This window comes from Spermophilus citellus (genome assembly GCF_964194105.1).
Source record: "Spermophilus citellus genome assembly, chromosome: 10".
In the NCBI taxonomy this organism is placed as follows: domain Eukaryota; kingdom Metazoa; phylum Chordata; class Mammalia; order Rodentia; family Sciuridae; genus Spermophilus; species Spermophilus citellus.
The window spans coordinates 72,550,128-72,573,037 of NC_138197.1; the positions used below are offsets into that span (position 1 = coordinate 72,550,128).

General features: G+C 48.4%; 2 protein-coding genes across 3 annotated transcripts; both read left to right on the forward strand.

Annotated features, from left to right (window-relative positions):
- Window positions 1-5,975: 5,975 nt before the first annotated feature.
- Window positions 5,976-10,900, forward strand: IGFBP6 (insulin like growth factor binding protein 6). Its single transcript, XM_081309284.1, has 4 exons — window positions 5,976-6,434; window positions 9,549-9,685; window positions 9,834-9,953; window positions 10,564-10,900. The coding sequence occupies exons 1-4, from the start codon at window positions 6,107-6,109 to the stop codon at window positions 10,684-10,686; spliced, it is 708 nt and encodes a 235-aa protein (XP_081165410.1). The 5' UTR covers window positions 5,976-6,106; the 3' UTR covers window positions 10,687-10,900.
- A 139-nt stretch (window positions 10,901-11,039) lies between these two features.
- On the forward strand, window positions 11,040-22,688 carry SOAT2 (sterol O-acyltransferase 2). Of its 2 annotated transcripts, XM_081309282.1 has the most exons (15): window positions 11,040-12,093; window positions 12,565-12,620; window positions 13,498-13,634; window positions 13,935-13,994; window positions 14,314-14,421; window positions 16,538-16,814; window positions 17,260-17,329; window positions 17,884-17,968; window positions 18,412-18,457; window positions 18,639-18,768; window positions 20,140-20,237; window positions 20,585-20,683; window positions 21,176-21,311; window positions 21,749-21,894; window positions 22,083-22,688. In XM_081309282.1, exons 1-15 carry the CDS (start codon window positions 12,018-12,020, stop codon window positions 22,131-22,133), a joined length of 1,575 nt encoding a protein of 524 aa, XP_081165408.1. In that variant the 5' UTR covers window positions 11,040-12,017; the 3' UTR covers window positions 22,134-22,688. The 2 variants fall into 2 exon arrangements, with proteins under 2 accessions (XP_081165408.1, XP_081165409.1); XM_081309283.1 differs by lacking the exons at window positions 20,140-20,237; window positions 21,176-21,311; window positions 21,749-21,894; window positions 22,083-22,688 and having other exon boundaries at window positions 20,585-21,127.
- The last annotated feature ends 222 nt before the right edge of the window (window positions 22,689-22,910 follow it).

Genomic DNA, 22,910 nt, shown 5'->3' on the forward strand with positions numbered 1-22,910 from the left:
TATTTTGGCCCAGTTTTGAAGATTTCATTCAATAACTGACTAGCCCCATTGCTTTGGGACTGCAAAAACACAGTCCATCATGGTGAGCAGAGGAGGCCTGCTCACCTCATGACCTAGCATTAAAGAGGCATAAAGGAAGGCAACCCTCTCTTTGGACCCCTTCTTGCAGGAGCTCCACTTCCTATTTCTTAAATAAATCCTCTTACTTTGTTCTTAAATGGAAAAAAAAAAAGAGGGAAAAAGGAGGGGACTAAGTTACCAATACCCCCTTCAAGAGCACACCCCCAAGTAACTGGGACATTTCTAAATAGGCTTCAACTTTAAAGGGGTCACATGTCACCTCCCAATAGATTCAGAGGCTGGTAACAAGTACTTAGCACATAAGCCTTTGGGGCTACTTTTCCAAACAGCAGAACATGTGTTTCATTCTCTCTGGGGCATATATCTAGGAATGATTGCCTGGATTACCCAATAGAAGCATGGCTAACTTTAAAAAAATTATATATAGTTTTTAGTTGATAGACCTTTATTTTATTCATTTATTTATATGCGGTGCTGAGAATGTAACCCAGTGCCTCACACATGCTAGGCAGGCACTCTTCCAATGAGCCACAACCCTAGCCCCATGGCTAACTTTTTGAGAAGCTTCCAATTTGTTTTTCAAAGTGGTTGCACCATTTTAAATTCATATAAGTACTGTATCAGTATTTGTTTTTTTATATACCTTTATTTTATTTATTTATCTTTATGTGGTGCTGAGGATCGAACCCAGGGCCTTACATGTGCTAGGCGAGTGTTCTACATGTGCTAGGCGAGTGCTCTACCGCCGAGCCACAATCCCAGCCCCCTGTATCAGTATTTGAGTTGTTGCACATCCTTGCCCATACTTGGCTGTGGTCATTCCTTTAATTTTAGCAGTGTGTGTGTGTGTGTGTGTGTGTGTGTGTTTATGTGTGTATGTGTAGTAATGCGGATTGATTCCAGGGGTATTTACTTTACCGCTGAGGTACATTCTCAGCCTTTTTTTTTTTTTTTTTTTTTTTTGAGACAGGGTCTCACTAGTTGTTCAAGCTAACCTCCAGTGTAGCTGGTTAACGGTGTCATTCAAAGAGCAGAAGTTCTTAATTGTAAAGATGGTATGACTTATCAAGTTTTATCTTATGGATCACGTTTTTGGTTTTATGTTTAAAAAAATGTAGCCAGTAGCAATGGCACACACCTGTAATCCCAGTGACTTGGGAGACTGAGGCAGGAGGATTCCAAGTTTGAAGCCAGCCTCAGCAACTTAGCGAGGCCCTAAGCAACTTAGAGAGACACTGTCTCAAAAAGGGCTGGGGATGCAGCTCAGAGGTAAAGTGCCCCTGAGTTTAATTCCCAGTACCAAAAAAAAAAAAAAAGGTACATTTTAGGTTTTAATTTGTCTATAATTCATTTAAAATGTTTTTTAATTTTAAACGATTTTACACTTGCAAAAATATTACATGGAGTTCCATATGCCCTTCACCTAGTATTCTTGAATATCAACATTTTATGTAACCATAGTGCAGTCATTGAAACTAATATATTAATGTTGGTACAATTATTTATAGACCCTATTCAAATGTCACCAATTTTTCAATTAATGTCTTTTTTCTTTCACAAGATTCAATCCAGGATTCCACATTACATTTACTTATACCTCCTTATTCTCCTCAGTTTAGAATAGTTTTTTAGTTTGTATTATTCTCTTTTTCTTTTTTCTACTGGGGATCGAACCCAGGGACACTCTACCACTGAGCCACATCCCCAGCCCTTTTTATTTTTTGTTATGAGACAGGGTCTCACTAAGTTGCTGAGACTGGCCTCAAACTTCTGATCCTCTTGCCTCAGTCTCTTCAGAGATTACAGGTATGAAACACCACAGTTAGCTATTTTTATTTTTGTGTGTGTGTGTCTTAAATTTCTAGTTAGATTGTAAGTGATTTGAGAATATCCCCCCATACCTTTTTTTTTTCTGGACCCCCAGCTTCCAGTGCATCCAAAATCCTTCTGGAAGGATTTTGGAATTGACACAAGTAAATATTAGCCTTTTTTGGTGAGAGCAAAGGCAGTCCCAGGAGAGGGGGTTGAGAGGTAAATCCCAACTACTCAAGAGGCTAAGGCAGGAGGATCACAAATTTGAAGCCAGCCTTGATAACTTAGTGCTTAGTGAGCTCATGTCTCAAAATTTAAAAAATAAAAAGGGCAGGGAATGCAGCTCAGTGGTAGAGCACCCCTAGTACCATCAAAAAAAAAAAAAAGTGGTGGGGGAGTAATTATTTAGCCTCACTATATATCTCATACCCTGAGGATTTAGAAATAAATAAGACAGGGCCTTGGCTTTCAAAATTGTAGTCTAGGGCTGGGGTTTGGCTCAGTGTAGAGCACCCACTTAGCATGTGAGAGGCCTTGTGCTCTATCCCCACCACCCCCACCCACCACACACACAAAAAGAACAAACATCAGACAAAATAAAACTGAGAAATATCATACCAAACAACTGACCTATACTCTTGTTTTTTTTTTTTTTAAGAGAGAGAGAGACAGAGAGACAATTTATTAATATTTATTTTTTAGTTCTCGGCGGACACAACATCTTTGTTTGTATGTGGTGCTGAGGATCAAACCCGGGCCGCACGCATGCCAGACGAGCGGGCTACCGCTTGAGCCACATCCCCAGCCCCTATACTCTTGTTTTTAAAATATCTTTTTAGTTGTAGATGTACACAATACCTTTATTTTATTTGTTTATTTTTATGTGGTGCTGGGGAATGAACCCAGAGCCTCACGCATGTGTTAGGCAAGAGTTCTACCACTGAGCCACAACCCCGGGCCCTATTTGTTTATTTTTATGTGGTGCTGAGAATAGAACCCAGTGCTTCACACATGCAAGGCAAGCACTCTACCATTGAGCTACAGCCCTAGCCCATGACCTAAACTGAATAGCCTGGCATGGTGACACACTATGGTATCACCTGTAATTACATGGTGACCATTTGTAATCCCAAAGACTTGCAAGGTTGAGGCAGGAGAATTACAAGTTCAAGGCCAGCCTCAGCAATTTAGTGAGGCCCTAGACAACTTGATGAGGACTTGCCTCAAAATAAAAAAATTTTAAAAAGCTGGGGAGGTTGTGGATCAGTGGTACAGCGCTTGCCTAGCATGTGTGAGGCACTGGGATCAATTCTCAACATCACATATAAATAAATTAATAAAATAAAGGTACATCATCATTTTTTAAAAAAAAAATTTAAAGGGGGGGCCAGGGATGTGGTTCAGTGGTTTGGCGCCCCTGAGTTCAATCCCTGGTACCAAAAAAAAAAAAAAAAAAAAGAATGGAGGGTTGGGAATACAGTAGCAGAACACTACTTCTACTGCAAAAAAAATGTAATAAGAAATATAAAATAGCAACACAATAATATGGATGATTTCAGAGGAAGTTAAGACTTCAGTTGGCCCCTGTCTGCAAGGAGACTTGTGAAACCCCCAGCATAGCTGGGCATACAACTCTGGATATTCATACTGGAAGGTGGAGGAAAGGAGAAGTGCAGTGCTGTGAGCTATTCTGGATTGTGCAATCCTGCTTAGACTATAGGAAGAGACCAAGGGGGCAGTGGGAACCAAAAGCAGGGAGAATGGGCAGGAGGGCAGATGAGGAGGGAGTGGTGGATGTTAGAAATTAGCAGGGTGCCGGGATTGCTAGGCAAAATAAACTACCAGTGAGAAGTACAAATATCCCAAAAGGCACATTGGGACCCTGCAAGTTACCATTTCTCCCCCCTGTTCAACTTCCTATAGATTTTTCCATCTCATTCAGGAGCAACAAGCAGAAATCCAGGAGAAAGACCCTAGAAAGAAACACACGCAGAACAAAAACAAAACAAAGCAAACCATGCTGGGTTCAGTGGCTCACAGCTATAATCCCAGATACTCTGGAGACTAAGGCAGGAGGATCTCAAATTCAAGGCCAGCCTTAGCAATTTAGTGAGGCCCTAAGCAATTTAGTGAGAAGTTGTCTCAAAATAAAAAATAAAAAGGGGGGCTGGGGATGTGGCTCAAGTGGTAGCTCGCCTAGCATGCATGAGGCGCTGGGTTCCATTCTCGGCACCACATAAAAATAAAATAAAGATATTGTGTCCTCCTAAAACTAAAAAATAAATATTTTTTAAAATTTTAAAAAATAAAAGGGACTGGGGGGGGACTGGGGTTGTAGTTCAGTGGTAGAGTGCTTGCCTAGCATGTGTGAGGCACTGGGTTCTATCCTCAGCACCACATAAAAATAAAGGCGTGTGTGTGTGTGTGTGTGTGTGTGTGTGTGTGTATGGCGGGGGCAAGGACTGAGGATGTACTTCAGTGGTGGAGCACTGGTCTAGCAGGCACAAGAAAAAGAAAAGAATGGGGGCCTGGATTCAATCCCCAGTACCACCAAAAAAGAAACAAAAGACTGATAAAGAGTTTAGGCCCAGGAGCCAAGTTCCCCACTCTGGGGTCAGAGCTTGGGAGTAGGAGGTCACAGAGCCCTTGGTGGAGGAGAGCTGTTACCCACTCCTTCTCTTCCCCGACTGTCCAATCTGCCCTGAGTATCTCAGGGCAACGGGAAAACACTACTTCCCAAATGCAGATGCTAGGATCCCAGAGTACCCCTGGAAGGCGGGGCTGCAAATGAGGTTCTTTTTATATTGTATCTGTCCCAAAGTTCAGAAAGTCCTTGCTGAAACTCTTGCTTGGGGGCCCAGAATTTAGACTTAGTCACTGCCTGAAGTCCTTGTTTTAGGAAAGATTGAGTTGGTTGTTGCATAACCCAGAGCTGGGCGGGTGTGGGTTGCAGAAGGAAACATTTCCTCTTCCTTTATCCTGTGATGCTGGAGTGCTAGGGGTTGGCCAGGCACTGCCTGGGGAAGGAAGGGCTGGTCAGGAGCAGCTAAGACAGACCAGCCGAGAAAGGGCAGGCAAGTGTCTGGATGCAAACACTCAGACCCTCTCCAAAGCCTCCTGGGCACAAAAGCATAACCTGAGAAATCTAGAAACCCCGTTGCATGCTTGTGAGGAGGAGGACAGGTTTAGGGAAAGGAGAGGAATGAAGAAGGATAACCTAAAGAGTTGGGAGGTGGGGTGGGGTCTGCTCTCTGTCCACTGTCCCCCAAGAACATCCAGAATATGAGTTCATCTAAATTTGCCCACACACTCCAGAGTTTCAGCTGGATAATACCCCCTTTCCCTAACTCCCAGGTGTTTGGCTAATTTTCACTTTGAACACTCAGCCCCTTTTCAGTCCTTCTAGACTCAACTGTGTCTAGTCCACAATGCTAGGGCTTCCTGCAGCTTACTCCAGGTGTATTCCTCTCCACCTTCTCCCCCATTTTATCCCTAGCTCCCCAGAACCCCTTCTATCATCTTACCCCAGTCCTACTCTCCCTAAACCTATTCTCCCCATAGACACTACTCAGGGAGACTTACTCTTCCCCTTCCCCAATTTTGCTTTTCCTCTCCTCACTTTGGGTCTCTTCCGTCAGCAGTAGGTTCTCCCAACATCCCATGCTCCATCATCTCCATCTTCTTTCTTTGCATTTGTCCCCATGCCTCTCATGACTCCACGCCCCCCCCCCTCCCTTGTCGGTTCGTTTTTTAAGCCCCCCATCTTCTCACTCCAAACCCGAGTCCCCACGTGCCTTTCATACTCCTACACATACACACAAACTGGATTTCAGGTTTCCCCCTCATCTCACTCCAGTCCTTCCCTTCTTCCACTCCTCCCCACCCTCCAGTCCCTCCAGCCAGTTGTACAGCTCCCAAATTCCGGGCGAGATTCCCAGGAACAAAGCAAGAAAAACCAGAGCAATTTGGGAAGTAAACAGAAACTGGGAAGGGAGCGGGGAGAGAAGAGTGGGGAGGACCCAGGTGGTGGTGGGGGCTCTCCAGTCCCACCCAGTTTAGGGAAAGCCTCTGCCTTCTCCCCCACCCCCCCCCTTCACCTGGCTCTTAAAGGGCCGGCCCCTGACCGACGGCTACTTAAGGCAGAGGGGAGGCAACGGGCAGCAGCTGCTCTACGACTGCTCTGAAAGGAGTGGACGGGGCAAAAATCCTGACGATGACCCCCTACAGGCTACTGCCACCACTGCTGCTGCTAACTCTGCTGCTTGCTGCCCGCCCAACAGGCGCCTTGGCGCAGTGCCCAGGCTGCGGGCAGGGGATGCAGGCGGGATGTCCTGGGGGCTGCGCTCAAGAAGATGAGGGACAGCCGGCGGAGGGCTGTGAAGAAACCGGGGGCTGTCTCAGGAGAGAGGGGCAGCAGTGTGGGGTCTACACCCCTAACTGCGCCGCGGGACTACAGTGCCAGCCGCACAAGGACGAGGAGGCGCCTTTGCGAGCGTTGCTGCTGGGCAAGGGCCGCTGCAGCCCGGCCCGGGCAGCAGCTGGTGAGTCCGCGCTCCGCCCCTGCCCCGCCCACCTGAGACCCGCACTTCTCCCCGCGCGGATCTAGAGATGCAGCGAACAGTCCTGCGAGGTAGATCCTGGCCGGTGCTGCTTCTTCCTCCCTGACCTTAGGAGAGGGGCACACTCTGGGGGTAAGGGGCAAGTGCAGGGAACAGAAGGCTGGGATGTGGCTAGGGGATCTAGGAATATAGTAGGAAATGAACTCCTAACTTTCCTTTTTGCTCCTTCTATTTATTCTCCCTTGAGGGAAAGGGCTGGGGAGGAGGATAGAGGGTTTTAGAGCCATCCCACGGGCCCCAGCTCCTTCAACCCTGGATGCCCAAGCTGGAGACAGGACCCAGCTTCCTTCCTTTCGGAGGAGGGAAGGGAACCCCAGACACCCAAATTCTGCACATTGAGCAATAGTTGCTTTCCTCCTAATGTCAGAATTGGAAGCACCTGAACTTGAGGTCTAGAAGAGAAGATTACCAGAGCTGTACTAGACTACACCGGGGAGAGTGGGTAGGCCCTGGAGAGCCCGGGGAGAAAGAAGGAGGTGGGAAAAGAGGGAATTTGCCAAACCATGCTTATGATTTAAACCTGCTCAAAACCCTCCACTGGAGCTCCCCACCCAGCTCTACCCCAGGGAAGAGCAAAGGAGGCTGAGTCATTGGGTGGGTGGGACCAAAGTGAGTCAGCACTCAAAAGATGGGGGACAACAGGGAGATGGGAGGAAGCAGGAAATGCAAGTGCCCCCATCCCAGAGCATCTGAGTTCCTGATTTTTTTCATGGGAGGGATGAGACATGAAATTGGAGTCTCTTTCAATCCCAAGTGCCTGAGTCCAGGCTTCCAGAGGTCCTCCTGGAAGGGGCGATTAGAGTGGGTCAAAGAAGGCAGTTTGAGGTACTAAATGCTGGGTCTTAAAAAGATAGGGAAACCAGAGAAAGAAGGGTTAGAGTCGGATTGGGTCGCTGGTAGTGAAGGCAGATGAGAGCTTGTCCCTGGACATAGAGAAGGAAAGACCGTCCCTGCATTCCTTCCAATATCTAATTTTATTTATAGCTGGGGCAAATTTCAAGCAGTGCATTCTCCCTTCCCTGCCTTAATCTAGCCCTGGATTATTTCTTACCTTTTTCTATTCCTGGACTCTCCACAGGACCACCTCTCTCATCAGAAACTTTCTCTAGAGTAAGAGCAACCCACAGGTTGGAAACCCCTCATTCCTTGTACCTTTGTAACCTTCTTCGCCTCATGGCTAAGGGCTGAATCCACATGCTCCTGGGACTAATAAGGTTGAGCTGAACTGAGCCACAGGGGAACAGAAGGGAGAGGTATCCACTGCAGTGCCCCCAAAGAAATCACATGTTGGGCTGGGGATGTGGCTCAAGCGGTAGAGCGCTCGCCTGGCATGCGTGCGGCCCAGGTTCGATCCTCAGCACCACATACCAACAAAGATGTTGTGTCCGCCGAGAACTAAAAAATAAAAATATTAAAAATTCTCTCTCCTCTCTCTCTCTCTCTCTCTCTCTCTCTCTCTCTCTCACTCTCTCTTAAAAAAAAAAAAAAAGAAATCACATGTCAAACTTGGGAGGGGTAGGTTGAGTCACAGCAGGGTCACAGCCAGGACTTACATTCCATTTGGGTCCCAGTTGATCCCCTCCTACATCATTGCTTTCCTGCCCCATCTTCCTGTCTTGGTGCACCCCCTTGTGGCTTCTGATGGAACAGCCAGTCTTTTCACCTATAGCTTAAAAGCCTCAAAAAAATCAGTAGTGCAAAATTTGTTTTCAATTTTTGTTTTTCAAAATGCCTCTTCTTTATAAGCCTTAAAATTACTCTGGGGGCTGGGATTGTGGCTCAGCGGTAGAGGGCTCGCATAGCACCGGCGGGACCCGGGTTCGATCCTCAGCAACACATAAAAATAAAAGCATTGTGTTGTGTCCGTCTACACCTAAAAAAAAAAAAATAAAATAAAATAAAATAAAAAATTACTCTGGGAGCCCGGCACGTGGCACATGCCTGTAATCCCAGTGGCTGGGGAGGCTGAGGCAGGAGGATTGCAAGTTAAAAGCTAGCCTTAGCAAGATCAAGGTGCTAAGCAACTCAGTGAAACCCTGTCTCTAGATTCATATTCTTTTGTATGTGTGGTGCTGGGAATTGAACCAGGGCCTTAGTGAATGCAAGGCAAGCACTCTACCAGCTGAGCTACATCCCCAGCCCGAAACCCTGTCTCTAAATAAAATACAAAAAACAGGGCTGGGGTTGTGGCTCAGTGGTCACGTGCCCCTGAGTTCAATCCCTGGTACCAAAAAAAAAAAAAAAAAAAAAAAAAATTACCCTGGGAATCCAGGTGCAGTGGCATACACCTATAATCCCAGTGACTTTAGGGGTTGAGTTGAGACAAGAAAAAATCACAAGTTCAAAGCCAGCCTCAGCAATTTAGCAAGGCCCTAAGCAACTTAGCAATACCCTGTCTCAAAATGAAAAATAAAAGGTTGGGGTTGTAGCTTAGTGGTAGAGCACTTGCCTCACACGGGTGAGGCCCTGGGTTTGATTCCCAGTACCATGTTAAATAAATAAGCAAATAAAAGATATTGTGTCAATCTACAACTAAAAAAAATATTTTTTAAAAATGAAAAATAGGGGCTGGGGATGTGGCTCAAGCGGTAGTGCATTCGCCTGGCATGCGTGTGGCCCGGGTTCGATCCTCAGCACCACATACAAACAAAGATGTTGTGTCCGCCGAAAACTAAAAAATAAATATTAAAATTCTCTCTCTCTCTCTTTAAAAAAAAACATGAAAAATAAAAACGGCTGGGGATGTGACTCAGTAGTTGAGCACTCCTAGGTTTAATCACTGGCCCCAAAATAAATAAATACATAAATAAATAAAATTACTTTGGGGAATAATGTCAGGAAAAGTAATATAACTGTTTTCAAAGAAAGAAACTGGCTAGGATGAGGCAGAGGAGCCAGCTTCTAACCTCCCATGGTTTTTTCTCCTACACCTTAAGGCCCTCTGTTCCTCCATTCCAGTGGGTAGGGGTGGACAGGACTCTTCTCTGCATGGCACCTGGCTGATCTTTTGCCTCTTTGTTCTTCCTGTGGCCATAGAGAATCCGAAGGAGAGTAAACCCCAAGGAGGCACCACTCATCCACAGGACGTGAACCGCAGAGACCACCAGAAGAATCCAGGGACCTCCACCACTCCTGCTCGGCACAATCCTGGGGGTGTCCAAGAAACTGAGATGGTGCGTCTGGGGCTGGTAGGAGCAGGAGAGGTGGGGAACCCTGGAGACTTCTATCTCAGACTGCTTCTGGTGGCTTGGATAAGTCTCCAGTGTTGGTCTGGGGTATCCTGGCTTGTGGGGCCCTGAGCCACCGCTCTCCCTCCCCTAGGGCCCCTGCCGCAGACACCTGGACTCAGTGCTACAGCAACTCCAGACTGAGGTCTTCAGAGGGTCTCACACCCTCTATGTACCAAATTGTGACCATCGAGGCTTCTATCGGAAGCGGCAGGTAAGATGAGGCCTTTCCTCCCCAGTACAAGGAATGGGGAGGGGCACTTACAGAGTTGCCTAAATAAGACACTGTCCCTGCCTATCAGGATTTCCAACTTTAGCACCCACACAAACACAAAGAATAATTAGGGCTGAGGATTGTGCTTCAGTAGTAGAGCTCTTGCCCAGCATGCACAAGGTCCTGGGTTTAATCCCCAGCACTGAAGAAAAAAAAATATCTAACTATACATTGTGGTAGAGGACTTAAAGTCCCCAAGGAGTGGCCTCTCAGTAGCTCTCAAACTTGAGGCCCAGAATCATCTGGAAGGCTTGGGAACACAGATGGCTAAGCCCTACCTGCAGAGTCTGGACTCAGTAGGTCTGGGATAGGGTCTGAGAATTTACATATCTAATACATACCCTAGTGCTATTGGTGCTGTTGGTTTGGGAGTCATACTTGAAAGCTATTTTCTGTCCTAGCAGAATGGGCACAACTTAATGGGTGAAGAGGGGGAAGGGAAACCAGGGCCCTACTGTCCTGAGGAACCTGAGGTATTTCTGAATACTCAGGCTGCAGAGTTCCGTCCCACCTCGGGCCTCACCCTTCATCTGTGTGCCTCTCTCCTCAGTGTCGTTCCTCCCAGGGACAGCGCCGAGGCCCCTGCTGGTGTGTGGATCGGATGGGCCAGCCTCTACCCGGGTCTCCAGATGGCAATGGAAGCTCCCTCTGTCACACAGGGGGCAGTGGCTAAAGCAGGGTGGGGAGCAGCAGGGCCAGTGGCAGGAGCGTGGGGCTGTCATCTTGGGTTATTAAGTGATAAGTAACTCAGGGGCTTTGAGTCCCACCATACACCTTCAGGCCCTGTGTCATTGTCCCCCTCACTCCTGGGTCCTATTTCACATCTAGTTGAAATAATTGTTGGTATCAGCCTGGGAGGTTAATAAAGCTGTGTTGGGGGTCTCCGGCCTGTGTCTCTGTGTCCACCTCTCACTGTTCTAAAGCCCCAGGCCCTGTCTCCCACAGCAGCCCACTCATACCATGTCCCCCTTCCCTATGTACTATCTTCAGTCCCTCACACTGCACTTGGGAGGACGCTGTCAAGCCTCCTTCAGCTCTCCACTGGGAGGTAGAGAGAAGGGAGACACTGAAATCATGGCCTCCATCAGAGGTCATGACCTAATTTCCAACAATGATCTTTGGACATGGGGGAGGGGAAGGATTAATAGTTAATCCCCAACAGGAACTCATCAAAGAAAAATTCTCAAAACACCCATTTGTTACTACAAAAAGAGGAAGGGAAATATTTATTGAGCCCATTTCCATGGATCAGGACTGAGCTGTGTGATTTTGACTTGGACTACTTATTTTGGGCTTCCAATAACCTCGTGAGGTAGGGAGTTTTTCCTCCATTTTTCAAAGGAAGCTTAAATAGTTTGAGTCATTTGCCTGGAATTACAGGGCTAGTAAATAATAGAGAGAAGTTTACATCTGGTTCTTCAGTGTCAAGTAAAAACTTGTTTGGTTTCCCTTCTGCCTGTTAACCCAAGCAGGTGTAGGACAGAGCTGACAATCAGGGGCCCTAGCACCCAACATTTCCTAGAGGTGGTCACGCGTACCACCCGCCATCAGAATATTATTGCCCACCTCGTCTCACGGTCTCAGGAGGCTGAATGCACTGATACAGGAAGATGTTTTTAACTCCTCCCTGACCTTCAAGCCTGTGGGAGAATGACTGGAAAGCAAACTGTGATAAGTGATAAGCCTCAGAGAGGCAAAGTCCCCCTTCCAGCCTCACACAGAGCCACCACTCCTGTGGGAGGGATAGCAGGTTTGGAGCTGAGTGACTGGGTAGTGGTGTTGGGGGGATGAGGCCCTCTCGGTGACAGCCAGCAGGGCAGAACTGGCTCTGAGAAACCCTGTCTTGAGATAACCTATTGTGTCCTGGAGGTCCCCGCCACCTGAAAGGACTTTAGCCTCTGGAGCTGCCAGCTGAGCTGAGTGGGACAAGAGCTCAGCAGGCGGGCTGTGAAGGAAAGGAGGGAGCACAGACCACAGCCACTTGCTGACCACTCAGACTGGCATATGGAACCAATGGGGACTCATTTGCGGAGGAGAGAAGGGCTGGGAGGGGAACCGGAGGAGCGACCCTCTGGAGAAGGTGAGCCACCCTCAGGGAGGGCACAAAGCTCAGGGGTGGGGATGCACTGTTGAGCGGGGCCTCCTACCGGCTAACTTCAACCCTTCCCCTTGTACTGGGAGGAAGGGAAGGCAGATGCTAGTGTCTGTCCCACAAGGCTCAGCCTAGATGTGGAGGAGAAAAGGGGCATTCAGAAAGGTGGTCTTCTCTTATCTTTCTGACCCTTTAACCAGAGAGGGTAATGGAATAGCTTTGTATTCCCTGGGGCCCCTGTTTCCAATAATGTCATCATATCTCTCTTGCCAATGGCCTCTTCATCTACAAAAATAACTTCCTCTTCTAGTTGCCCCACCAGAGATACTAGATATTGACTGATTGGGCAGAGGGGAGGCTGCTAAGCTACAGAGGTGTTTCCTGTACAAAGAATACCCCTGGGTCTACAGAACCCTAACTCCTCCCCCTCGAGTGTTCCCTTTGACTCCCTCCTCCTAGGAAACACTGAGACGCACAGAGCCCCAGACTTGGTGCAATGGACCCGACATATGGAGGTGAGGGACCTCAGAGACCTGGGGTCAAGATGGACAGGTCCTTGGGGTGGCAGGAGGCAAGGAAGGGTGAGGACTGGCTTGGTGATAAAGATGATTTGTTCTCAAGTGCAAAGTTCAGATTAGAGCCCAGCACAGTGACTCACACCTGTAGTCCCAGTGACTTGGGAGGCTGAGGCAGGAGGATTACAAGTTTGAGGCCAGCTGGGCAACTTTGTGAGACTCTGTCTTAAAAACTTAAAAGGGCTTAGTGGTAGAGTGCCACTGTGTTTAATCCCCAGTACTGCAAACAACAAACATTAGGTTGGAATTAAGGGTTAAGATGGCAGACTTTGAAATACAGGTTCTCAAGGATGGGACAAAAGTCAGCATATAGAGTGTTAGTGAGGTTAGAGGTCAGAGGTAAGCAAATAAGGATTGGAAATGACCTGATAGAAATTCAGACCCAGGAAGTGGGAGGAGTATTGCTCCTCTGGTCATTCCCTTTTTTGGGGGAAAGAGGGATACCAGGGATTGAACTCAGGGGCACTCAGTCACTGAGCCACAACCCCAGGCCTATTTTGTATTTTATTGAGACAAGGTCTCATTGAGTTGCTTAGTGCCTCACCATTGTTGAGGCTGGCTCTGAACTCATGATCCTCCTGCCTCAGCCTCCTGAGCCACTGGGATTACAGGAGTGTGCTACCCCGCCCAGCTCTGTGGTCATTCTTGATTTTCACTGATGTCACAGGAAGCCAGGAGGCAAATGGCTAGGGAATCTCTGGGCATGGCTTGTCATCTTTCTACCCCTATCACTTGGCATAGAGAGAAGCTAGGTAAATGTCTGGTAAGTGAAAAGAAATCTGGCTGGCTGGAGGAACAGTGGACTTTTGTCCTATAGGCAGTGAAGATGCAATTGTTGGAGCAAGCACAGGAAAAGCTGGTGGAGCTGCTGGATCAGGCCATATGGGAGGCCATACAATCCCACCCGCCACAAGACAGACCTCTGCCCTCCCCTCACCCAGCTCCCTTAAGCAAGTGAGTCTGAGGATCCAGAAAACTGGGGAATGACCGCAGGGTGCTCAGAAGGACCCTGAGCCACAAACTTGTACCTTTTGCCAGCTTTGGCATGGCCTTGACCTCAGGCTCCCCACTTCTCCCCCCATTGCTCTGACTCCCTGATACTAACCTCCACCTTCTGGGCCTTGCTCTGCCCTGATCCTGATCTTCACCTGATACTACCCTGGGCTCACACGTACTGACCTTCTGCATGAAGCTGTCCTCTGCCCACTGCCTTCTTCCTTTGGAGCCTGACCCTAACCAACTGTTTTAATTCAGGACCCAGAAGTCATCCTTTGGGAGACGGAAAGTTTTCGTCGTCCGCAAATCCTTGCTTGAGTAAGTCAGGGGGAAATAGGAACAGGAGGAAAAGAAAGAGCTTCAACTGGGGATCAAGGATACCTTGTTTCTTATTCCTAGGCACTAGGTGGTTTGTGGGGAGAATCAGAGAGGGTTTCTAAGGCTCAGTCCCCACTGTTTGCCCTGGATGTGGCTTGTAGAAGAAAGGAGACCTGGACGAGAAGTCTCAGCCATATCTCAGAACTTAGCTGGAAGTTCTGGATCAGTAGACCCCAAGTCCTTCTGTGTACAGTACTTGATCTAGTCCATATGACCCCGAGGGCTGTCCCATACTGACCTTAGGTCCCTGTCTCTCCAGTGAGCTGATGGAGGTGCAGCATTTCCGTACCATCTACCACATGTTTATCGCCGGCCTGTGTGTCTTCATCATTAGCACCCTGGCCATCGACTTCATTGATGAGGGCAGGTAGGCCCCCCTCCTGCCTGGGATAGGCACGTCAATCAGATCAGACCCTCTAGCTCCCAGTACTCCATGTGCCCCTGACCCCAAAGGGCATATGCTCTGATTGAGGATATTCACCAGCAAACTTCTCACATAAAACACTTTTATACTCCTGCCCTCCCTGGCCTTGGATGGCCCTTGATCTCTCTTCCCAGGGCCAGATATTCTGGGGATACCATGCCCCCACTTTTTTCTCTTTCTTTCTTTTGGGGGATATCAGGGATTGAACTCAGGGGCACTTAACCACTGAGCCACATCCCCAGCCCTGGCTTTGAACTCGTGATCCTGCTACCTCAGCCTTCTGAGCTACTGGGATTACAGGTGTGGCCACTGCACGCAGCTTCTCAATAGTAATCTTGCCTGGAGGCAGATGTAGGTGTGTGCTTATACATGTACCCTCAAACACTCCTTTGCAAGTAGGTCTGTTTAAGTAACCTTCATCATCATGGAGTACCTACTGGCTCCCATGAGCCATTGCTGATCTTATGGGGAAGACAGACATGTGCAATGTCTTGGTTGTTTTTTTCCACAGAGCATCCCCTCCCTATTCTGATGATGAGCCTCAGAGTGCTGCATATTCATGGGGTCTGTATTTTCAAGACTTCCACCTTCCCCCTGACCTCACCTTAACTTGGGCTTAGGAAGCAGTAAAAGAAAGAGGACCAATTATGCTCACCTAGCATTCCCTGAGTTAGATCCCTGTGCCTCAAATACACACAAACAAACAAACTTCAAATACACTTTTTATTGTAAAGTGATAGTCCTTCTTGAGCATTTTTCATGCAGGTGCGTGCGAGCATGCGCGCGCGCGCACACACACACACACTTCAATGAGATGAATGTTGTGGGAGTTTTATTATTTAGTTAGTTAGTTTTTTTTTTTTTTTTAAAGAGAGAGTGAGAGAGGAGAGAGAGAGAGAGAGAATTTTTTTAATATTTATTTTTTAGTTCTCGGCGGACACAACATCTTTGTTGGTATGTGGTGCTGAGGCTCGAACCCCGGCCGCACGCATGCCAGGCGAGCGCGCTACCGCTTGAGCCACATCCCCAGCCCAGTTAGTTAGTTTTAGTTGTTGTCAGACCTTTATTTTATTTATTTATAAGCAGTGCTGAGAATCGAACCCAGTACCTCACACATGCCAAGCAAGTATGCTACTGCTGAGCCACAGCCTCAGGCCTGTTGTGGGAGTTTTTATAAACTCTTGTTTTATATCTATTATTTTGCAATTTGTTTTTACACTGAACAAATTTCTTAGGGATTTTTCCATGTCAATCCACTGATTTTAGCGACTCCAGAGTATGGAGGAACCAGATTTTGTTCATTTAGTTCTTTATTAACAGATATTTAGGTTGTTTCTCATTTTTCACCTTTATAAACCATATCCCTTCCCTCATCTCCCACGCTGAGGATGGAACCCAGGGCCTCATCCCAGCCACATCCCAGCTCATAAACCATGTTCTGTTAACCTAGGGAATCAACAAACTGAACAATTTACATTCTTTTAGCATGGGTCTACAACTACAGACACTCTAAAGAAACAAAACCAGTGAAAATCAAAGTTGAATTCTAAATACCTCATACTATAACATTTGGGATATACAGAGTACTGAACCCCACAAAATTCACAAAGGCCTCCAAGAATCATTTAGAATCAAATCCATTCCATGGCTGGGTCTCCTGAGGCAATGCCCTGGCTAGATTTGCCAGGCAGCAGAGACATCTTGACCACCTTCCCTGATGGGGCATGCACAGCCTTCCCAAGGCACCTCTGTTGCTGTGGTGGCACACACCTGTAATCCCAGCCAGGAGGGAGACTGAGCCAGGGCAATCACAAGTTCAAGGTCAGCCTGGGCAATTTAGTGAGATCCTGTTTCAAAATTTAAAAAAGTAAAAAGGGCTGGGGATATAGCTCAGTGTAGGGCACTTGCCTAGTATGTTTAAGGCCCTGGGTTCAGTCCCCAGCACCAACCAACAAACAACAACAAAAGCCCCGGCAGCTTATCCTCCAAGAGCTCTGACTCAAGAGCACGGGGATCAGGATGGGCTACACTTTTGTCTATAGTCTCTCCTTCCCCCAAGGCTGGTGCTGGAGTTTGATCTGCTGATCTTCAGCTTCGGACAGCTTCCCCTGGCGCTGGTGACGTGGGTCCCCATGTTCCTGGCCACTCTGCTGGCACCCTACCAGGCCCTGCGGCTGTGGGCCAGGCCCAGGGCAGGGTGCGCCTGGATGCTGAGGGCGGTCCTGGGCTGTGTGCTGCTGGCTGCCCACGCTGCGGTGCTCTGTGTGCTCCCAATCCACGTGGCAGTGAAGCATGAGCTCCCGCCAGCCTCGCGTTGCATCCTAGTCTTTGAGCAGGTGAGGACAAGCCCCGCTGCTGCGCAAGCCCAGCGTGCAGGGGGAAGGGGTACAAGCCAAAAGCAGGGCCATTTCTGCAGAGGGTGAGCCTGGAAGAGGGGCGTGGCCCATGTGAAGGAGGCGTTTGATGGTGCTGGAGGACGCAGAGCTAGTTAATAGGGGCATAGTCAGCTAGGAGGATTTGTGGAATCCGCAGGCTCTGAACAAAAGTAAACTAAAGGGGCAAGGGGCAAACCACAGAGGCAGACTGATCTGTTTAGAGGACATATTTTTCTTTTTGTCTGATCATCTGATAGTCCAACACGGAAGGCTTCTGGGAGGGAGGGGTAAAGTGGGACAGGAGAGGCTAGGGTGGGGTCTGCCTCGGTGGTAAATGAGAGCAGAGAGGTTAAGTGATTTGCTCAGAACCACAAGGCAACTTGACCTCCCTCTTACTTCACCCCAGGTCAGGCTCCTGATGAAAAGTTACTCCTTCCTGAGAGAGGCTGTGCCTGGGACCCTTCGTGCCAGAGGACGTGAGGCCTTTCTCTGACCTTGTCATGAACTTGGCCTTCTTGGCTGGTTGAAGGAAGCCAGCAGTTACAGGATGCTCATAAAACTCTGCGCTCCCAAGCTGGTCTTGGCCAGCAGACACAGCTCTGGCATCCAGCTGGGCTCTAAGGCCTTAGTCATTAGAGTTCTCAGGCCCCACCTCTGAGAGACCACACTTTGTTACCCAAGATTTCTGGAGTTTAGACCTGGCGTTGAGAACTTTCTATGAGAAAGTCAGAATAGAAGGGGAAGGAGCCTGGGAATTTGTGGCTGCCAAATGCAGCTCTGGCCACAGTAGGTCCTGTGCTAGAAAATGGGGTGCCTGGAATGGGAGCAAAAGAGGGGGTATGAAATAGCAAATTCAGCTCCTGACCCCCTAATTACTCCTCCTGCCTGAATTTGGACCCCATATCCAGCCTCTCACCCATCTACCCTGTGCTATGTGTCTCTCTATTCTCCAATTCCATCCCCTTCCCCAGCAGCCCATTCACCTCTGTTCTCTGCCTTCCCCCTCCTGATCCTTCTCATTCCTCCCCAGGTGAGGGCATCTGGGCCCCCAGTTTCTCCAGCTACCTCTACTTCCTTTTCTGCCCCACACTCATCTACCGGGAGACTTACCCCAGGTAAGACCCTGGAACCCCTCCCCAAGTGCCCAGGCCCATCAGGCACCTTGACCTTTAACTCATCTCTCACCCCGGGCACTGGCCACTTGCTCAGGAGGCATCCCATAATAAAGATGGGAAATAAATGGGAGGTAGACTAGCCCTTTTCCTTGTGCAACCTATCATTGACGCTAGGATGATTAACTGTCCTGGTTTTCCCAGTTTTGTTCTGATTTTCATACTGAAAATTCTACACATCCCAGAAAACTCCCAATGTTGAGACCCAAGCTATAACTTCACTTGATGTCATTGTTATGAAAAGTCTAAAATGTTCTAGACCCCTATCCCCTCGGATAATCCACCCAAGCCTGAGCAACTGAGGGAGCTGCAGAGAGAGGGCCACAGGCCTGAGCAAGAAATGACACAAAAGGACAAGAAGCATATTATTCTTTTTGCTGCTACAGGACACCCAGCGTCAGGTGGAATTACGTGGCCAAGAACTTTGCCCAGGTCAGAAGATGGTAGAGAAGGGTGGCCAACTGTGATTCATGGTGGCTGGGGGAGACCTGGGGAGGGGGAGAGGGTGGTACCAAGGGAAGAGAGAGGAGAGGCTGGGCCAGAGGTTCAATTCCAAGGCAAAGAGCCAGCTGCCAGCACCCCCTCATAGTGTATGTCCCCACTCTCTCTGTAGGCCCTGGGCTGTGTGCTCTATGCCTGCTTCATCCTGGGCCGCCTCTGTGTTCCTATTTTTGCCAACATGAGCCGGGAGCCCTTCAGCACGCGGGCCCTGCTGCTCTCTATCATGCATGCCACTCTGCCAGGTAAGTCCTCCAGGGTGGGCAGGAGAAGGCTGGGCCCTGGAGAAGGCTTAGCAGGGAAGGCCTCGCTCTTTGCTTTTGCCAGATCCTCTCACATCTCTCCCGCTTGTCCATGCTCATTGCCATTGTCTCCATTCAGCCTCCTCAACTGTCTCCCTACCCCCCCCAATCTTTCCTCTCCTATCTGTGGACTGATGGATGCCCTGGTGAACTTCTGTATATACCCTCCCTTGCTTCAAAAATATCACTATTCTAGCACTAAATAAGGCCTGTTTCAGACTTTCTTTTTTTTTCTTTTCTTTTATTTTTTTAGTTGTAGTTGGACATAATGCCTTTATTTTATTTATTTTTATGTGGTACTGAGGATTGAACACAGTGCCTCACACATACTAGATGAGCGTTGTACCTTGAGCCACAACCCCAGCCCCTGTTTCAGACTTTCTTTTCAAAACAAAACAAGACAAAAAACCTGATTCCCATTGTTGGCATGAGATTTAAACCATTGGTCTGTTCAGGCTTGGTGGCACACCACGCTGTAATCCCAGCTACTCAGGAGGCTGAGGCAGGAGGATTACAACTTAGCAACTTGGCAAGACCTTTTCTTAAAATAAAAAAAAATAGAAAGGACTAAGGTGGTAGCACGTTCCTGGTTTTAATCCCCAGCACCATAAAATAAATAAACAAACAAATAAACCTTTAGCCTGGCACTCAAGGCCCCTTCCTATGTGATCCTAGTCTTCCTTTATTTTATTTATTTATTTATTTATTTTTTATTTTTTGATGTCTCACTATGTTACCCAGGCTGGTCTTGGATTCTTGGCTCAAGTGATCCTCCTGCCTCAGTCTCCCAAATAGCTGGGACTACATACATCTCACATCACCCTGCTAAGCCTATTCTTTTTCAGCCATCAATTATGGTGACCCACCCCTTGCTCTGCACTTCCAAGCACATCCATGGCCATCATACTTAGCTGCCATTACATTTGACCTTGATACATGGTTGGACATGTCTCTCTGTCTCTTTGTGTCTCTCCAACTACTCTGAGAACTCCCAAAGACCAGGGCTTTGAGAATCTTTTTTTTTTTTTTTTTTTTTTTTGGTGGTTCTGGGGATTGAACCCAGGGCCTTGTGGATGTGAGGCAAGCACTCTACCAACTGAGCTGTATCCCCAGACCTGCAAATCATTTTTGTATTTCCAACATCTGGCATGGAGTAGATGTCAAGAACATATTCATGAAAAAATGGGTGAATTAACAAATGCATGAATATATGAACAGTTAATGAATGCTTGGTAAGAGTTGGGCCCTGGTTGTTGGGCAGGGCGGCCTGGAGGTCCAGGCTGGTTGGACAGCAGCCCTTGTCCTCACTGCCAGGCATCTTCATGTTGCTGCTCATCTTCTTCGCCTTCCTGCACTGCTGGCTCAATGCTTTTGCAGAGATGCTGCGGTTTGGAGACAGGATGTTCTACAGGGTGGGTCCTGGACCTGAGCTACCTGAAAACTGGAGGCAGGAAGAGTTAGGGAGGGTTGAGGCGATGATGGCGATTGGGTGTCACCTAGCTATGCTATTAAGCTCCCACATAAGCAATGGAGTTTTTAGGTATAGGAATGATGTGTCCCCTCCACTATCTGACCATCCAGGGCTAGTTGCTTTTATGGGGATGGTACCATGGAATCTTCTTAAGATGGTGGGGTAGGAAAGAGGGCAGGAAGGAGCCGGGGTGACAGGGGAGAGAGTATAGGCAGAGGGGGCACTGGGAAGGAGCTGGGGCCTAGGATGCTTATCTCCTTTCCCCACCGAACTCCACTCCCTCCCCAGGACTGGTGGAACTCAACATCCTTCTCCAACTACTACCGCACTTGGAACGTGGTGGTCCACGACTGGCTGTACAGCTACGTGTATCAGGATGGGCTGTGGGTATGGGCCCTGCAGACCCCTTCATGTCCTACAGGAGAGGCTCTCCAGAGCACCCTCCCCCACCGTCCCACTGCACCATCAGCTCCTTATCAAACCTGATGGCCCTGGAGACAACCTTTCTCCATTCTACCCAACCCAATAGGCAGAAAGTCTTCCTTACAACCTAACTTCCTTCCTTCTTTACTCCTAATTTCACCCTCTCCACAAGATATTTCTTTCCTTCTTAGCTTTGAAGGAACATTCGTAGAGCAATTTTCAGTTACCAAAAGTTTTCACATGCATTTCATTAGCACAGTTAATCCTGAAAAATTGCTGCCAAGGCCCAATAAGCTAATTCAATGCTGTTGAACAAGACTGATGTTAAGCCCTTTGGACCCCCAGATCCCATATTCTTTCCATCACTCCACATTTCCTCCTGGCTTCCTTAAAAGGAGGCTCTTAGTGGAGGGGTGCAGGGAGACTCACTCCCCACTCCCCTTCTTGCTCTGCCAGCTCCTTGGTGGCCGGGGCCGAGGGGCAGCCATGCTGGGCGTGTTCCTGGTCTCTGCAGTGGTTCATGAGTACATCTTCTGCTTTGTCCTGGGATTCTTCTACCCCGTCATGCTGATGCTCTTCCTTGTCATTGGGGGTGAGCTTGGCCTCTGTGCCACTGGAGAGGAGGTCTTCCTCCTGCTTCTGGGAATCCCAGAAGCTGCTGGGTTTGCGGGTGGGTTGGGGAGGGACTTGGGAACAGGGAGGGAGGCCACAGGGATGTCTCGAGGGATGTGGGAGAAGTTTTCTGGTTGGAGAGTATTTGAATAGGGGACATAGATGGAGACAAGGGGGAAAAACTAGAATGTGGTTTGGAGGTTCAGTGTGAGATCCAGGATATTGAAGTGGAAGCTGAGTAATCCTGGTTCACATGAGTCACTTGAGATGTCCAAGAATTTCTGAAGCTGGGTTCAAGGTCTTCCCCAATGAGGCCTTCCTGCCCCAGCACTTCCCAGTACCCTGGGATGGGGGGGGGGGGAAGCCAGGGAGACAATGCACAGGGATCTGGAGTGACAACTTTTTCTCCTACACCAGGGCTACTGAACTTCACAATGAATGACAGGCACACGGGCCCTGCGTGGAATGTGTTGATGTGGACCTTACTCTTTCTGGGCCAGGGCATCCAAGTCAGCCTGTACTGCCAGGAATGGTATGCACGACGGCACTGTCCCCTGCCCCAGGTAAGAGAACACAACCCTCACCCAATCGGTTCCCCATCCCCAGCCGGACACACCCAATAGCCAGCCACAGTGGTTCTCAATTCAACACCCAAAGTCAGGGGCCAGGGCCTGTGGTTCTCATGTCTTGGATGCACCAAGGTGGGTCACCAGAAATGACTTCATTCACAATCCATCCTTCTCTGGTACAGACAACCTTCTGGGGGCTGCTGACACCTCGATCTTGGTCCTGCCATGCCTAGAGGTCAGGACTCTTGCTCCATCCAGATGACACCATCAAGCTCTTCTCTACCTGCAAAGTCTGAGACTGAGGCTCTTCTCTACACTCTCATACCTGGCTCTGAGTCAGGGGACTTGCATGTAGGGTCTCACCAAGGAGTTGCAGGGGCTTGGGTCTGTGGCCCTGCAGGCAGCCGAGCACAGATTCTGCATAGGGGGAGACTCTTCAATACCCATTTCCATGAATTGGGCACAAGTTCCCCTCATAACTGATGGCTTGATAGACTTAGGGAGACTTGAGGGAACCTTACAGATTTGGTGAATGTGGAGGGACTCAGAGCAACAGGGGCCACCAAGATTTGAGAAGGGTTTGGTTTTTGATTTTATAAACTTCTCAAAACAACAATAAATTCTTTGTCTCCCTTTTTATCCATTCATGTGTTTATTTATTCATTCATCATTTGTTGAATTTTCACTTTTGTGCCAGGCACTATTGAAGTGTTGTATTTGCAGAAGAAAGACCTTGTTGCAGGAAGGACTGAGAATCTGAGGTGACACTCTGGTTTACCTCCTCTATGTCAAACCCCCCCGCCCCCGCAAACCCTGACTCAACACCTCTGCCACTTCTGCTCCTTCTCCAGTGCTTGTGTCCATATTCCATTAATTCTTCCACTCCTGGCAACATCTGGCACACTCTTGAGAGTGCATACAGCTGGCCTCCTTTCCTTTAGCAGACCAGGAGAGGAAACTTCTGATAGACACGAGGCAAGTCTTTTAATTTGAAGAGACTGTTTTCACAA